Raw genomic sequence first — 17,643 nt, 5'->3', positions numbered from 1 at the left:
TATATATATATATATATATATATATATATATATAGAAGAAAAATTTTGTTGATAAATTAATTATAATATTCTCTTTCTCTAATATTACTGACCATCTTTACCTTTTCTCTTTTGAAAGGGTCATTAGATGGCACCTCATCTATAACAATTATATAATCTTTCAAGATTAATTATCTTAAATCGTTTGGTCTATAACAATAGCAAAGGCATAAATTTTAATTATTTAAGATGAATCTTTTGTCGCCATTAAGATATGTAAAAAATTATAAGTTTAGTTAAGTTAAGAGTACTTAGATCTTTAGTTACGTTATCTCAAGTCCTCTAATTTAAAATATAATTCGTAAAGGCATATCAAAAACACATAGGTGTTTTTTAATTAAATATAGATATAACTACTAATTTTTTAATTAAATATAGATATTAAAGGCATATCAAAAACACATAGGTGTTAAAGTATATTCGTGTTGAAGTATTTAGAGCTAACCTTGGCCTAACGTTCGAACTTATCACTAATCTTGATGTCAAAATTCAATCATCACATCAAAATGTTCTACAAAAAAAAGTCAGGAGTGTGTAATTCTTAATCTAGGATAAGGAGATTTGAAAGTTTGAGGATACTATTAACCATCAAAGAGAGAGAGAGAGATAATGCACCTGAAATCTTTTATAATGGTTTCCTATAATGACTTGGAGAAAGGGAGTGTTTAATCCCTACGGTAGCAGTATAGGATCATCAAGCATTACCTGTAGAGGGTTAATCAAAGTATTGGAGTTACGAGTGGAGTCACATGTCTTATTAATTTAACAGACCATTTGGTGGACATGTGGAGCTAATGAGATGTGGAAGTTGGTGCGATGATAGGGCTTTTTGGAGTTCACATATTTTAAAAAGATAAAACTGTGCGGGTATGTCCATCGTCCAAAGTGAACAATTTCTTACGAGCCTATGAGCCGCACCAATAGAGGGCTTGATGCCTGCACCTCGACTTGCTCACGTGCTCCGAAAGGATAAATCTGTGCACCCTTCTTACCATCTACACGTACAATATATTTTTATAAAGGAGAATCAATTTTGTAATTTTTCATTAAATACTAATATTTTCTATCGATCGTTTTATTTAAAGCGGTAGCTTGTTGTTGTTGTTGTTGTTGTTGTTGTTGAGATTAAATCTATTCTTCACTAGCATATTCAATCGTCATCCAATTATTAAGAAGGAAAAACACCACTGAAAACTAAAAATTATTATTAGTTGCACTCACTTCCAATTTCTCAATCTCACTTAATTTGATGAAATTTGATGTTTGGAGAACTCGTCAAACACGTGATTTGCAAGCTACCGAAACTTATGGTGGTGTCTATATCTAATAAGGCTCTTGTCGTCCTTAGCTTTTGCTCATCGAAGTAACTCTCCTTCTCATAATGGTTGACCCATTCTCGGAAGAACACCAAATTTGACATGTTCCAATCTCATCTTGTCATCATGCTAATCCCAGTGGATGATGACAATGCCTGTCCGTAGACTAATCTCCTTGATATATATGTATGTATATGTGACATGCAATTATATAAGCTACGTGACATGGTCAACATTTCATGAGTGTCTAATATATTCTTCAGTTCACAGCATCATCACATCGAAAAGAAAGAAACAGATCTTGTCGGATCCTGCCGACGGTCGTCTCGTCTGAAACCCTTATCGTTCCACGAGAAGACACTTCCCGTTCGTGTTATCGTTGTAACCCTAATTTATTGGCCATGGTGTTGCTCGGTCCTCGCACGAAATTAAAGCACGTCATTTATCATTCGTTCCTGAAAAAAGAACAAAATTTAAATTGGCTACAGACAATTAATAGTATCTTTCTAAAACAATAAAATGAAAGTTTAATAAAATAAAATAATAACACTAAAATATAATGTGATAAATCATCATTTTATTGAAGAAAATATCGGGCAAACTAGAACAACATGAAAGATGAAAATAAAAAATTATACGATGTGTTGAGAGAAGAAGTCGTTACTGTCCTCGTTAGCCCGATGTAGTCTAGATTTATATGCACAGGGTTATCCGAGATATCTTTAAGGTAAAAACGTTGAGCTCTAAATGTGTCACTTACACAAAAAAAGCGAGATCGAGAGAAATTTCCTTACATATTATTTCTTATGCTCAAGTTAGTAACCCGATGTGTATAAGTACAAATACGAATGGTAGAAAAAGCTAAGTCCTCTTATATTATGTTGAAAATAAATTTTTATATACGATCGTAAAAAGATAAAATATTTCTTAGAATCGTCTGATTCTTGCTCATATGGATAGACGGATAGAGACTGATTCTTCTTTCATTCGAGACATAACGTAAGTATCGGATGATGATTTACCGAAGGTGTACTCTCTGTCGTGAAAAAAATAATTTATTAGTTAGACTATCTCATACTTTGCCGGTGGTTTCAACCGTTTGCACCTTCTTTTTTGGTGGTTGTTTGAACATTTCACTGGCAAATAGAAGAAGAGGCCTCCATGGATGAAGTCATCCACAGTCGGAAAGAAACATTCTAAGAGTTGAGAGTGAGACTATATAGAAAGATCGAGTTCGAGCCGTGTGTTATCCTTCGTTTCTTCTCTGTTTTCTTTGAAGCGGAACCATTCCTTTGCATGCAAAGATGACGAACCAAACAGCCGTGAACGGTGGAAATGGTGCGAAGCCACACTTCGTCCTGGTGCCGTTCCTGGAACAGGGACACATCATCCCCATGGTCGACATGGCGCATGTGCTCGCGGGCCGCGGCGCCCATGTCAGCTTCCTCACCACCCGGCTCAACGCTCTGCGGATCAAGCTCATCATCGAACGCGCCGAGGAGTCCCGGCTGCCCATCGAGTTCGTGGCGCTCTGCTTTCCGTGCGCGGAAGTCGGCCTGCCCGAAGGGACGGAGAACGCCGACGCCCTGCCGTCGCACGACCACCTCGATACCTTCTTGCGCGCTTGCGCTATGCTCCGGGAGCCGCTGACGTCGCACCTACGCCGGCACCATCTGCCTCCGAGCTGCGTCATCTCCGACGCCTTCTACACGTGGACGGGGGAGATGGCGCGGGAGCTGGGCGTCCCGCGGCTGGTCTTTAATGGCTACGGGTGCTTCACCCTCCTCGCTCGCTACATCTTGCATCGGGAGAACGTCTACGAGCAGGGAATTGATGAGTCGCAGATGCTGGACTTGCCCGGGTTTCCCCATCGGCTCCAGATCAGTAAGGCCCAAGCGCCGGGGAACTTCATGGGGCCGAGGCTGCAGAGGTTCCGCTGCGAGGTGATGGAGGAGGAGTCGAGGGCCGACGGCGTCGTGGTCAACACCTTCGACGACATAGAGGCTCCGTACGTGGAATCCTATCAGAAGGCCATGGGAAAGAGAGTCTGGACCATCGGCCCCCTGTTGCGCCTCTGCGGCGGCGACGCCACCCACATGGCTGCAAGAGGAAACAAGGCCGCCATCGATGGGAACGAGTGCATACGCTGGCTTGACTCGATGAAGCCGAGCTCTGTGATCTATGTGAGCTTTGGCAGCCTCGTTAGCTCCACGCTGCAGCAAATCATCGAGATAGGAATGGGCCTGGAGACTTGGGGCAGGCCCTTCATATGGGTGATCAGACCCGGGAAGCAGGCGGCGGAGGTGGAGCGGTGGCTGTCGGAGGAGTTCGAGGAGATGGTGAGGTCAAGGGGACTGGTGATCAGGGGGTGGGCGCCGCAGATGGTGATCTTGTCGCACCCTGCCGTCGGCGGGTTCGTCACCCACTGCGGGTGGAACTCGATACTGGAAGGCATGTCCGCCGGCCTGCCCATGGTAACATGGCCTAACTTCGGAGACCAGTTCCTCAACCAGAAACTGGTGGTCCAAGTGCTAAGAGTCGGGGTGGCTGTGGGAGTAGAGAACAGTGACGTGCTGGTGAAAAGGGAGGAGGTAGAGAAGGCTGTGTCGGAGCTGATGGGAGGAGGGGAGGAGGGGGAAGCGAGGAGGAAGAGATCGAGGGAGTTGAAGGACAGCGCCAAGCGGGCGGCGGAACGAGGCGGTTCTTCTCACGACAACATCGGCATGTTGATTCAGCAAATCCAGGGAAGTAGTATTGATGGGTGTGCGATGTGATGTGGCTCATAAGATGTATTAAAGATGATGATTGTATTTTAATATTTAAATACTGATATATATATATATATATATATATATATATATATATATTCAAATCTTAGATGTATTAAAGATAATGATTGGATTCTAAATTTAAATATTATTTTAAATCTTGAATATTAATTTTAATAAAATAAAAAAAAAATCTTGATGCATTCATACAGAATAACTATCAACTTCCACAGACCCCTGACAGCCCCTTTGATATTGTTAATCAAATTACAGAGCTGAGATGTATGCAGCTTTAGTTTGAGAAAAAAATAAATTTTTTTAAGGAAAGGTCAACGATGCAAATTCAAAAAACTGTTCAGACAGCATTCACCACCTCTCAAAAAAAAAAAAAAAAAAAAAAAAGAAATTCTGTTTGAGCAAAATTTGATAAGCTGTGAGCAGTAGAGTTGAGATTTCTGACTGATATGTATCCACTGTGTAACTGAGCTATTGGAAGTGTGTAATTCATATTGGAGATGCAACACTGACAAATGCAAACCTGTTGCTCTACTTGGATTTGAGGTGATTCCTGAAGTATATCCTCTCCTTGAGCTGGCTCTGAAAGAAGGTTTACTTTGTTTAGATATAAGTAGCTAAAGGACATAACATGGTAAAGACAGTTGTTAATATCAGAGAAGGAATTAATGTGACCAAGAACCTCATGTAGCAGTTTCTGAGTTAGGAGGTATTTATCCTGCAACAAAAACCACTCCAACGCCAAGTCATACTCCATTGTGTTTGGTTGAGAACCATGTGATGTAGATACAGCACATTTCTGGAGATTTAGACTACATAAATACAGAGTAGAATTGAAGAAGCAATAAATAGAAACAAGGAAAAGGCATCATATTCACCATTTCCTCCCGCTGAACTTGAAATCTTCCTCTGTATGTTGGCAAATGACCAACCAAAGTAGATGCTTTTGCTGGAATCTTCAGCATTCCAATACTGCTAACAAGGGGTCTGCAACAAAACAAAGAACACTCGGATTACTTCAAGGATTTTTTTTTTCATCTTTTTAATGAGATATCTTAAGGGATCTCTGCTCATTATCAGTTTGGCAAGACCAAGGACTATCGTACCATCCGAAACAGTATGAAACGGTGGTACTTACCAGTCCGCCAGCTGGATGGTACATGGACCAGCTTGTTTCGGACCGATACAGGCGATGTATAGGTCGATACGGACAAAACTCATTGTATCGATCAATATTGAACGATACAAATCGGGTCAAATTTGACTTGTACCACCAACCCAAATCGGGTCAAATTTGAACCCAACAATTAAATTGGCTGTTAGGACCCCTTTTGGGCTTTAAATCGCCCCTCTCTCGCTCCCCTCTTTTTCACTCATTCAATCTCTCATTTTCACTCTTTCTTCTACTCTCATTTGTGATTAAAGTTCCTGATCGATATTAGTAGTAATCAAGCTATTGATTTGGATATAATAGAAGGATTGGAAAACCTAATTAGAGTTAATTAGTGTTATTTTGATTGGTTTGGGCACAATTAGGGGTCATCAGGTATAATTTAGGCCCAACTAGGGGTTATTAGAAAGGTAAATTTATTTGCTCATCCTTGTGACCAAAAATTTCTATTCATACTCTCTTCTTATTTAAATACAATAAAAATATAATTAAATTAGTAAAAAAAATCCTAAAAGAGGTATTTTTTTATTTTGACCATTTTCAGGCTTTTTTTTTTCCTGAAAATGATATGTACTAGCATACCGACATATGGTATGCCGGTACTGACCAAGACTTACTTGACGGCACAAGACGGCAGTCCTTGGGTTAGACATGCTGTGATAAAGAGATGGAAATATCTAAATTGGAAGTCCAAATACAGAAAATCCATAAGCTGAAAGAGGCTAGAGGCATGCTTAAATGAATGCAAATGTGCTTCATATTTCCTACCAATAAGAATGCTTTAAAAAAAGACAAATGACCTTAAGTTTAACTAACAGTCCAGAAAATATAACAGCCAAAGATGAGCATAAATTGAAAAAACAATGGAGCAAGAATGTGCCCCTACAATAAAGATGGCACATAGTTACCCCAAGTCCCCAACAAAGAAATTTTGTTTCAAAAGACAAATAAGCAACCATAACCCACTAGTGTTACAATATTTAATGAAGCAAAAAACAATTGTTATTGTCTCGAGAGATAACCAATGCTTTGATCTCAGTTTCAGGACCAACTGGTCAAGCATTTCTTCTATATTAGTTTTATATTTTGCATCTGTCAATAGAAAACAGGTGCAACATAGACAGCAGTATTTTCCACCATAAAAACAATATGTAGACATATTCTGAAGATGTAGACACTAAATATTCTGAAGATGGATTAAGCAACTCTGCTTCCCAACTGTTTATTATTATAGCCTGTGTACAACACATACAAGTAATGCATACATGCAATCAAATACTTGTCCTCAAAATGTAGGATAGTAATTATTATGCAATTAAAAAATTATATACCTTAAACATTAGTCTGGTGGTAGTGTACCAAACCCTCTTACCAAAGGTTATGGGTTTGAAATCTCAATTGACACATTTTGCTCGAAACCTCAATTGCACATTTTTTAATATGTCAGCTAACTTAGCTAGTAAAGACTTTTACAGTATACCAAAGGATTCTGGGCTCGAATCCCGCCTTCGCCACTTAACCTTTGCACAAAAAAATAAGAAAATTTTGGTACCTTTCTTGGGATAGCATTAGACATCCACCATTGATAGCTTTAACTGCTTGCTCTGCTCTATCTTTTGCTTTAAAAATCACATAAGCTTGACCTAAGATGCAAGGATAGTTCATAAGATCATGCAAAAATACAAATGATATTTCCAACAAGCAAAAACAAGATAATTTGACAAGAGTTACAACATGTTATACCATAGTTGTGGATTTGAAATGTAGCTTGTTGTATGACCTTAACACGACATTGTTGCTGAAACACTTTATACATGATATCCTAATAAAAAAACAAAAGCAATCACAAAGAATGATTATCAATACCACAACAACAGTAAACCATAATGATGTAAAATGAGTAACCGAGTAATTCTTTTTTGATAACATATAAATAAAAAGAGAGGAAGAGAAAGACAATAACAGAAAGATAATATAAAAAATGACAACTAATAATAGACTTTCTCTTATGTAAGATCACTCCCAGGATGAAAGCCTCGTAATTCCACACGTCTTGCACATGAATGATATATCATTAAAAATATAACTGTAGTCTCACACCACTCACACAAAATGTGAGAGCTAATAATCTCCACTATAATATTTTATTCCTTTTAAAGCCCAAATAAAAGAAAAAACACAAATTAGTAAAAATATAATTACATCAAATCAAATAAAGAATTCCTTTTTTTCCCTTCTTTGAAGAAGATAACATTACATAATTCACTTGAAAATACTCTTCCTCTTTTGACAATAAACTCCCATCATTATAGTTATCAATTTTTATAATATCTTCCATTAGAATTGGTAATCTTCAATCACAATCATGAATTAATTCTTCTAAATTTTCGCATTTACTTCTTTTTTTCAAATTCTTGAGGAATCAAAAAAATATATATTAAAATTATTCCAGATACCATGTGACGACCTATGTCATATGTGAAGTCGCCCCTAAATAAATCAAATTTATTCAAATAAGTGACAAATCAAATTGATCCCGCATAACATAACATCTTGATAACATCTTGATGGGGTTGGTTACTTAAATTGTGGAAGGCAAGATCTCTTGCTAAATCAAGAGCATAAAAAAATTTAAAATCTTTATACATGAAATCTGATGAATTTTTATGCTAGTTGTTAGTACATTGACACAACCCTCCACTTTCTTTTATCAAGGCTTGAGGCCCATATAGACAGTGTCAATGGTCACCCTCAATATTCAAAGAAGAATTACAAATCCAATAAGAAGCACTTGGCAAGAAAATTGACACGACGGGAAATATTCACCAATAAAAGAATAGAACTTTTGAAATAACTGATGTAGATTAAATCATATGATACATTGTAATATAAAATGTTACTAAATTTTATAAAAATACAGAAACCATCATGTATGCTTGACAGAGTTGAGGTGAACAAAATACTGTTCAGCGGTATCTTGTGAGGGCTAATTCCCCTATCATGCATGCTTGAGCATAAAACAATGTATAGAATGAAATCATGGAGCATAATTATATCAGTTGATCCATAGACATGCTATTATTGAGACTCCATTAATGTAAATTTTCTAAAAGTAGACCAAACTTAAGGGAGCAAAAAGGTATCCACTAATTGGTAACTAATATACTACAATAGACATGCTATTATTGAGACTTCATTAATGTCAGTCTTTTCAAAAGTGGACCAAACTAATTGGTGACTAATATAACACAAGTTCAAAGATATTATTGATACTTTAGAAAAAGGGTAAAAACAAAGAAAACTGAATATGATGATCTCTTTCAACAAGAACGAATGCAAACATTATCAACAATCCTCGTTGAATTAACATAATATCCCACTATTCATGTAATATGTTAATAAACCAGACTTCGACAATCATAGGAAGAAAACATTCATAACTAGCCTTGGCATACTTTTAACAACAAAAGTTGTTATTGGATAAATAACTAAATATTTCACAAAATCCATTAAGGGTTAACTACCATGCAGACACTGAAATTCCATTTTTTTTCTTCATGTTTGAAGCAAACAAAGAAATACAAATGATTGCACACAAAAAGAGCATCACTGAGTGTAGTCATAGTGAATACTAAATTCACAAACAAAGCAAGGCACCTCTATTTCTTGCGAAGTGATGGATGGGTCCAAATTTCCAAGCAGCACAAGTCTTCCTCCCTGATTAGCAGCTTCCAGTTGTGCTTCCCATGACTGAATATTGCATTCACAAGAAAAAATTAATCATCTAAGCAAAAAGTGATCTTTCTATGAATCCTGAATAGTATGTTACCCCTTAAATTGTCTATGTATTTCTAGTACAAATCAAATTAGATACTGCAGCAAAAGCATTACAAACAAAAATATCAAGCTGCAATAAACAAAATTCTTCGTTTCTGTATTGAAATATTAAGAATTATTAAACTATTGAATTTAATAGTTTTACAACTATCAGGGCATATAGGACAAGATTTCAAAACTAGAAATAAATAGCCATCTTAATTAGCTAAAACAACATGATCTTAGAAGTGTTTCCCTTGGGTGTTCAGAGATCTAGGATACAACAAATGCAGATTATCAAAAAGAAAAAAATGATTAGCAGTTAAAATCTGGTATTGAAAAAGCAGTGATTATAATATATTAACATGCAGAAGCCTTAAAATTTTGCATGGTCTGCCTCATAAGGCCATGACAATGTTGTTTGTGCTGTGAGCCAGAAAAGCCATCAGCTTTATTTATGCATATTAACTTAGGTCCAAGTTTACCAATTATGACCTTTACATGTCATAGCAACAGTTTGACTCATATAATGAAATCTAAAGGGTACATGCAACTAGGAAGTAAGAAAAAATTCTATATTGCCAGACTAAAACAACAATCATATTCACAGCTATGTAGTTCTCAGAGATTTTAAAAGATAGCTTTCTCAAAAAATTCTAGGACATGGTACATTTAACCTTAAATGTGACAGGTTCATGGAACTCCATGATATAGAAACAATCTCTGGTAGCAGTTTTCTATCAATACATAGAGATTATGCTGGATTTTCTGACCCATATCCAATTCAAGCAGTTGCAAAAAGTAAATTAATGACAAGGTAAATTGAAGATTCAAAATAAAGCCACAATGTGTAAATTACTTGACAAGGAGATAGATAGCTAAAAGCAGTGATTAAATCAGTAATAACAGAAACCAATATTATTTTATGAAATGCATAAGTTAAAATATGTATCTGATTTACCAAGAAATTGAAAAAAAAAATTAAATAAATGCTAGTTATGGAAGCCTGGTTGAATTTGAAATTATGTATAGCTATTTTGTCTAAAGGTTCATATGATATAAACAAGAAAAAGAGTTTTTACTAAAGAGTTACTTACATGTCGAAACCATTTGCTTCTGTCCTGCAAACATGACAAAATAAGAACATTGAATAAACTAAATGTTCATGATAAGGAGCCAGACAAAAAAGATCTTGAAGAGTAACCTGACAAAAAATCCACACAATTCATTACTTATATATATTTGAACTTGTAAATACCAAACAAGTCTAAACTTACCAGAAACTGGCTTCTGCTAGCATCTGATGTGTGGTCAATCACTGTATCCTTCCTGACTGGATTCGGATCTTTTTTTAACTGGAGTTCATCATACTTGGCCCACTTACCAAGCTCTAACTTTTTAAGAGCAACATCACTTTCTTCACCACATTCAATTCTCAATTCCTTTAAACCAGTAACCATTTTGTTTGTCAGTAAATTAATTGATGGGTCTGTTGATTTATCAGTCAGTCTTAGCTTCTTCTGAGGTCGATCTTCTGCCACACTTGTAGAAGTTTTACTTTTAGTAAGAAAAGCTTTCTGGTCCTTCTTTTGATTTAAAAGATACTTTACTGGCAACAAAAGGGCACATGGTGATTACAAAAACAGAAATTCTAGTAACTAAAGAACACATACAAAGTAACACTTGCCATTGACTCCAGATATTTTATCAGGCATTACATCAGATATTGTGAAGTTAATAACATCAAAAGTGCGGAAGAAAATGAATTCAGCATTTTCCAATTCTTGAGTAGAAGGTTGTTGATTCCTTTGGTCTTTTGATGTGCAGATTACACGGCATTTGCCAGCTATTGCTTCCTGCTTCAAGGACAACTGTTTGAACAATGGTGTTGTATCTAATAAAGAAAAACCCAAAAATAGGAAATAGAAACAAATCTTTCTCTATAAGATATTAATACAGTTGCAGAGTGGCAGAGAACAAATAATAAAATAGTATTGTAAGAGGGAAATAAACAATATTCTTAAGGGACGTAATAAGTACCATAGATAAGGCTTGCCTGGATTCAACCCAAGTTCAATAGTCATTTCAAAGGCAAACCATTATGTGCAGATCACTGATTAAAAATTGTTGCTATTTTGGTATTATGAAACACTTGCTCCCAGATAACATGACTCCATCAGTCCTAGGAACAATGGTATACTTGTCCCATGAATTTTACTTCCTCAAAACTCAAATGTACAATAGTTTCTTACGAGACTCAATTCCAGCAGGCACATTGTGCCAGTCCTGTTAATGCATGATCTAAGCAAAAAAAATTGTAATAGAAAACAGAAAAAGATGAACATGTTTCATTCAGAAAGATACCAGCAAACCATAATAATGATGCTACTCCAGAACATGAATGTTTCTCTTTGTCATTTGTATTCCACATAAGTTGAATGGGACAACAATTCCCAAAGAGCTTTTACTGTATAAACTAGTCTCAAATAACTACATTGTTATTTTGTTAATGCATAAGTGAATACAGATATGAATGAGTGAGCATGTATTCACAAGCATACAGAGACAAGAGGTTGCACACACATATATACAGAAAGCAAGGAGAAAGAGCTGGGTTACCTTCATACTAATATGGTTTAACCAGAATGCATGACAAAAGTGTAAATTATACTGCTACTTATCTAATTTTAGGACTGCATAATATTATCAATGGACAGCAAGCTGAAATCCTCATGCACTTATCCTGTACATTTAGATCAGTGATGTGAGTTCATAGTTTCACCTCAGGCAAGAATACTATCATGCAGCACATACTATTCAAACAACCTGAAACATTTGGCAGTAGTGGTACCAGAACAGTTTTTTGTTTCCTTTTTTGTCTGATATGTCATTGGATACTTAAACAATCCAAGCCCAACCAAACCGATCAAAATGAGTTGTACATGACCAATCTGAACCATCAAACGTGAAGAGGCTTGGTCTAAGGTTACTTTGCCACTTCTGTTATTTCTCTTCATGCAACTTTTTTAAGTTGTGGCCTTGTTGCTCATGCCAAATAACAACCACTAGCTGATGGACCACACCACACCAATCCGAGGAGAGGAGCATCCGTCTATGCTATTCCAAGTGTATTCTATTTTTAACTCAAGAAAATACATGTAACACCCTGTTTAGTCCTATATCAGAAGTGAGGTTGTTTAGTCTCACATCAGAAGTTAGCACACAAGCAAGGATTTAGAATGACTTATAAGAGCCTCATGGGAGGACTATTATTAACTTAGGCCTTAGCATTTCAGATTGATAGTTCAGATTTAACAAAGTAAAATGATTAGTTATCCCTAATGGGTTGTGACAATTAGTATTAGAGCCGACCTAACACTGAGACATTATAAGAGGCTCGAGTAGAAAAAGATTACTCGTTGATGGGCCAGAAGACACATCAAGTGGAGCCACCACTAGCATAAGCCTCACATGCATGATTGTGGGCTATGCGAGTCCTTAATGAGGACATCAAGTCTTTCATAAGGATATGACACCCCATATTTAATCTCATATCGGAAGTGGACAAGGATTTATAATGACTTACAAGATTTGATGAGTGTACTATTGTCAATTCAGGCTTAAGCATTTTAGGCTAGTGGGTCAGTTATTCAGACTCAATAAAGTTAATTATCATGGCAGGCCAGATTGTGATAACACCCTTCTTTTGGGGTTTTCCTATTTTTCTTACTTCATTAACCATTAAAATGATCATGAGCACAGCATTGCCATGGTATGCAGCCATGACAGTATCTATCATCACCATGGTTATGAGCATACCATGTCAATCTGTGCCAGACATTTATGCATATATGCATACATGGGTCCAAATATATTCAGATGCATAACGTATAAGCATATATCTATTGTTCCACATATTTATTTAGTGGCATAAAGCACACATTTTATTGTCATACTGGCAAGAAGAACTCTAACATGAATAGAGATTTCAACATAAAATTTGAGATAAACTGGAAATAAAAACTTACCAGTGGGTTAACATTAAAAAGTCCAAGACCGTTGCCAGATGCCAGGAATATCTCTCTCTCCAAGGGTACCTGATCTCCCAAATAATTCACAATTTCATTAGGGCGGAAGAACCACAAAATCTTAACTTTCCTGCCATGACTTTGTTGCTCCCATATTTCCAAAATTTTTCCAATAAAAGGTATGTCCTGATACGTCTCATATAGGTAGAGAGAATCATATAGAAAATACTCCTCATCATAGTAAGTGAAGGACTTGTAAAACTGGACATATTTGTCCTCAAGAAATTCACCCTTTTCACCCCAGTGAAATGGAAAATCAGGATTATCAGGATTCTCTAAATGAGACATAGATGTTTGGTATCATAAGGATTTATCAAATTACGTCTCAGATCTTAATGTCTTGAAGACCTACATAAGAGGCAATCACCATGAAGACCTACATAAGAGGCAATCACCAACAATAATCAGCAAGAATGAGCAGTGGCAAAATGTGAGAGGCTACTATCAAAAGCTGCAGCAGATCAGTTTTATATAAAATTTCTACAAAAAAATTTCCAATTGGACGACAAAGGACAAGAAAATGGAGCACAAAGCCGATCCCAAAAAGTCATCAAATTGTAGAAAGAAGAATTACACTAGCATGTCACTTACTTAAGAAGGACATACGTACATTTGCAATAGAAAACAACAATTTTAAACTCATCTGGCCAATGATAACAAAGAAGTGTAGTAATCAATTATCTGCAATTTTTAAAAATAACATGGAGCTAATCGATAGTAGCTATTACAGTATGAAATTTAATCTCGATGTATCTCAAAATTCTAAGATTTTGTAATGCCTGGATGGTGGATTTCTTGAACATTTACCAAAATTTGCCAGTTATAAAGGGCATACCAACATGATTAGAAGATGATACTCCATAAGTGACGATTATGAGAGACATTATCCCAGGGAAAAGACGCCACCAACCTACATCACCGATAACAAAAAAGATTATCGTGGACATATTTTCCATATAAATTTACCTCACAGTCAAACCCTATAAATCACAAACATTTATATGGGGCAGAAGAGCCATTAATCCTGTGAAGATGAACCCGTCCAGTTCCAAATTATAAGTAAATGAAATATCATGAAAAGAAAACGAACGGAGGTATCCTTTTTCGATTCAAAAGAAAGTGCAAAATTTTACTAAAAAGAAGCCCATATTTTCAACAATATTTTAAGGGAAATGAATGAAGCTACAAGCCCACACCAAAGTAGATGAAACTAACCAAAACTTTGACTTAAAAGAATAGGACAAAGGAACGAACCCATTTCAAGAAAACAAATTCCAAGAGCCAGCCAAAACCCTCGCCCATCTTCGAGCGCCAAGAATGGCGCGACCTGCACGGAGAAGGGTTTGATATCTTCCCAGGAACAAGATCGAGACGAAACCTCGACGAAATCAAGAATGGCTGGGGGCGAAGGGAGAGAGGACGAGGGAGATGGAAAGCGAAGAGTTTCCTATCGTAAGAACGGAGCGATAGCGGCGGAGCTCACGTGGGCCCATGAGAGGCGTCACAGGTGACCTTGAATCGCGAGGACAGGTTTGGGGACCGGGAGGAAGAAGCAGCGGCAGAAGAAGAAAAGAAGAGGTAGCGCCACGAACAGCTGGTTTCCCAGGCGAATAGAAGCGCGTCGTACGTTCACCGCGGAGAAGCGGGAGTTTGAAGAGCCAGAGGGTGGGGCCCACGAGCGACGCGTCCCCAAATTTTGTCTGTATGGTGTCTCTCATACAAATGGCTCATCCCAAAGACGAGAAAAGTTGCCTTGAACTTGACACTCGGCGTGGATCGTAAACCACGATAGGACACTGTGAAGTTGCCCGCTGTCGGCATGTCTGGCCTTCTTTTACGCACCCACCAAACTAGTGTACAATTAATTAATTCGTAATTGAAAATAAAAATAGCACTTGGGTTGTCGGTCAGCATCTGGTCAACAAACTTGCCACTAAATCATAACTTTGTGTCGAGTTCGTCAATAATCCTTCACATGTGGCAGTCCTGTAACAATTCCGGCATGTGGAGCCCATGGATGAGGTGGCTCGTAAATCCAAGGAAGAGCCCATGCTTTTAGCTGAATCCATCACCAATAATCCTTACAAGAACATGAACCACTTCTGAAGTGGTGGAAACGCCTTCTATCCCTGACAACAATTTCTCTTCGGTAAATCTTAGAGGCAAACTTCATTGCATTGTGACAATCGATGCAAATTCTCAGGTTCTTCACTACCCTTATTGCGACACCATATCTTGAACTGATCAATCCAAAAGCAACCGCCAGCTTCTCACTGTGCTGGTAAATGGCAGCATTTGCTGCCTCTTCCTCCCCCGCACCGTGAAGGATCTCTGAAGTGTCAGGCACATAGCCAGCTCGCTTCAGCTCCTTGATCATTTCTTCCAGCTTGGTATAGATTTCACCAGTCCTGGGATGAGACCTGTCCCCAGCCACAAACTCATGGACTTCTCCGTTCATCTCTACCAAACTGCAGCCAGGTTCTTTCTTGATCCCCTTCACCATTATCATCTCTCTCATCTTGTGTGCTTCCTCCAATTTGTTGCGGTTGGCATACAAGCTGCACAGGAGCAGATAAGCAGCGCTATCATGAGGCTGCAACTCGACGAGATGCTTAGCAGCCAACTCTGCCATTTCCAGATTCCCGTGAACTCTGCAAGCTCCAAGAAGAGCCCCCCACACTGCAGAATTTGGTTTCATGGGCATGTTGTTTATGGTCTCCAATGCCTCTTCTAGTCGCCCAGCTCGACCGAGGAGATCGACCAAGCACCCGTAGTGTGTCACGTTGGGCATAATCCCGTGAACCGCGATCATGCTTGAGAAGATCTTTCTTCCCTCGTCGACCAATCCAGCATGTCCGCAGGCCGTAAGAACGCCAATGTAGGTCACCTCATCTGGTCTTACAGAGGTTTCGACCATTTGGGAGAACAGATCAATGGCGTCCTCTCCATGCCCATTCACGGCCAAGCCGGAGATCATGGCGGTCCATGTGAACTTGTCCTTCCTGTGCATCCTGCGGAAGATCTCGACCGCGTTGTCCACTTGACCACACTTCGAGTACATGTCTATAAGGGCATTGCCCACGGCGATGTCCATCTTGATCCCGTTGCGCTCTATGTAAGCCCTTGCCCATTCTCCTATCTCAAGGGCTCCTAACTGTGCACAGGCAGTGAGCAAGCTGACCATGGTGAACTCATCGGGCCAAACAGCGGCAGCTTGCATCTCGCGGAATACGTGCAAAGCCTCTTTGAAGCGGCCTGCACGCACGTAGCCATCAATCATGGCAGTCCATGATATTCGATCCCTTTCAGGCATTCGATCAAACAGCGCTCTGGCTCGATCGATCTCCCCGGACTTTGCAAATCCAACGACCACCGCCGTCCATGATATCACATCTCTAGTTTGCATGTCTTGGAACAATCTCCAAGCAGAGTCCAAATCGCCGCACTGGCCGTACATTTCGATCAATGCGTTCTCGAGTCTCAAATCAGGCAGCAGATTGCCATTCATGAGACGCCCATGGATTTGCCTCCCACACTCTAAACCTTTCATTTTCGCACAAGCCGACAGCACCAAGACGTAAGTGGTGGCGGTGGGCATGACGCTCTCCCCGGCCATGGCGGTGAACAGCCCACACGATTCCTCGAACATGTTGCTCCTGTTATAACCAGAAATCATCGCGTTCCACGAGACGACATCTCTCTCGGGACTCTTCTCGAACAGCTCCCTTGCGGTATCGACCGCGCCGCTGACGGCATACATACGAAGCAATGCACTGCGCACGTGCGCGTTGGAGGAGAGTCCGAACTTGAGCACGTGCGCGTGGAGCTCGTCCCCGTACGCGACGGCGTCGTCGCGAGTGAAGCCCTTGAGCAGGAAAGGGAAGGTGTGGCTGTTCGGCCCGACGCCGCTCGCGAGCATCTCCGCGTAGACCGCCACCGCGGCCCACGGCTCGCCGCGGACGGAGTGGCCTCTTATCAGGCAGTTCCAGTGGGAGGTTTCGGGAGTGGGGATCAAGTCGAGCAGGAGGCGGGCGTAGGACATGTCGCCGAAGCCAGAGGCGCAGCAGCAGGAGAGCAGCCGCCTCTTCACGAGCGGGGAGCGGGCGAGTCCGCTGCGGATCATGAGGGAGTGGATATGCTTGAATTCTTTCATGGTCCTGCAGGCGTCCAACAGAGAGTTTAATGCAAATCGTGTCGAAGTGAGGGAGGTGGGTGGCGGCGGAGCGCGAGGGAGAGGAGAAGACATATTGGAGATCAGCCTGTGGATGTCTGAAGGCGTGAAGTGGAAGGCGGAGGTGAAGAGGGAGATGTGGCTTTTCTCGGAAGGGAAAGGACATGGCATGAGCGCATTACAGAGGAGGCAGGAGACGCAGGTCACTGTGGAGTTTCACTTGTCAATTTATCTATTCCATCATGGTTTGAGATTCGTG

General features: G+C 39.3%; 3 protein-coding genes across 4 annotated transcripts; 1 reads left to right on the top strand and 2 right to left on the bottom strand.

Annotated features, from left to right (window-relative positions):
- The first annotated feature begins 2,479 nt into the window (after positions 1-2,479).
- LOC103969970 (UDP-glycosyltransferase 73C4) lies at positions 2,480-4,162 on the top strand. The gene has a single exon (XM_009383602.3). The coding sequence runs from the start codon at positions 2,660-2,662 to the stop codon at positions 4,127-4,129; it is 1,470 nt and encodes a 489-aa protein (XP_009381877.2). The 5' UTR covers positions 2,480-2,659; the 3' UTR covers positions 4,130-4,162.
- A 120-nt stretch (positions 4,163-4,282) lies between these two features.
- LOC103969969 (protein ANTI-SILENCING 1-like) lies at positions 4,283-14,898 on the bottom strand. Of its 2 annotated transcripts, XM_065130262.1 has the most exons (12): positions 14,468-14,898; positions 14,049-14,123; positions 13,154-13,589; positions 10,813-10,981; positions 10,403-10,734; positions 10,223-10,246; positions 8,967-9,059; positions 7,053-7,131; positions 6,862-6,952; positions 5,017-5,125; positions 4,821-4,937; positions 4,283-4,720 (listed from the first exon to the last, which is right to left on the bottom strand). In XM_065130262.1, exons 3-12 carry the CDS (start codon positions 13,499-13,501, stop codon positions 4,670-4,672), a joined length of 1,413 nt encoding a protein of 470 aa, XP_064986334.1. In that variant the 5' UTR covers positions 13,502-13,589; positions 14,049-14,123; positions 14,468-14,898; the 3' UTR covers positions 4,283-4,669. The 2 variants fall into 2 exon arrangements, with proteins under 2 accessions (XP_064986334.1, XP_009381876.2); XM_009383601.3 differs by lacking the exon at positions 14,049-14,123.
- Positions 14,899-15,243: 345 nt separating this feature from the next.
- Positions 15,244-17,572, bottom strand: LOC135625441 (putative pentatricopeptide repeat-containing protein At3g15930). Its single transcript, XM_065130261.1, has one exon. The coding sequence runs from the start codon at positions 17,553-17,555 to the stop codon at positions 15,282-15,284; it is 2,274 nt and encodes a 757-aa protein (XP_064986333.1). The 5' UTR covers positions 17,556-17,572; the 3' UTR covers positions 15,244-15,281.
- Between the last annotated feature and the right edge of the window lie 71 nt (positions 17,573-17,643).

The sequence above is a fragment of the Musa acuminata genome, chromosome BXJ2-10 (assembly GCF_036884655.1).
Source record: "Musa acuminata AAA Group cultivar baxijiao chromosome BXJ2-10, Cavendish_Baxijiao_AAA, whole genome shotgun sequence".
NCBI lineage: Eukaryota > Viridiplantae > Streptophyta > Magnoliopsida > Zingiberales > Musaceae > Musa > Musa acuminata.
This window is presented reverse-complemented; position numbering and strand designations above follow the sequence as displayed.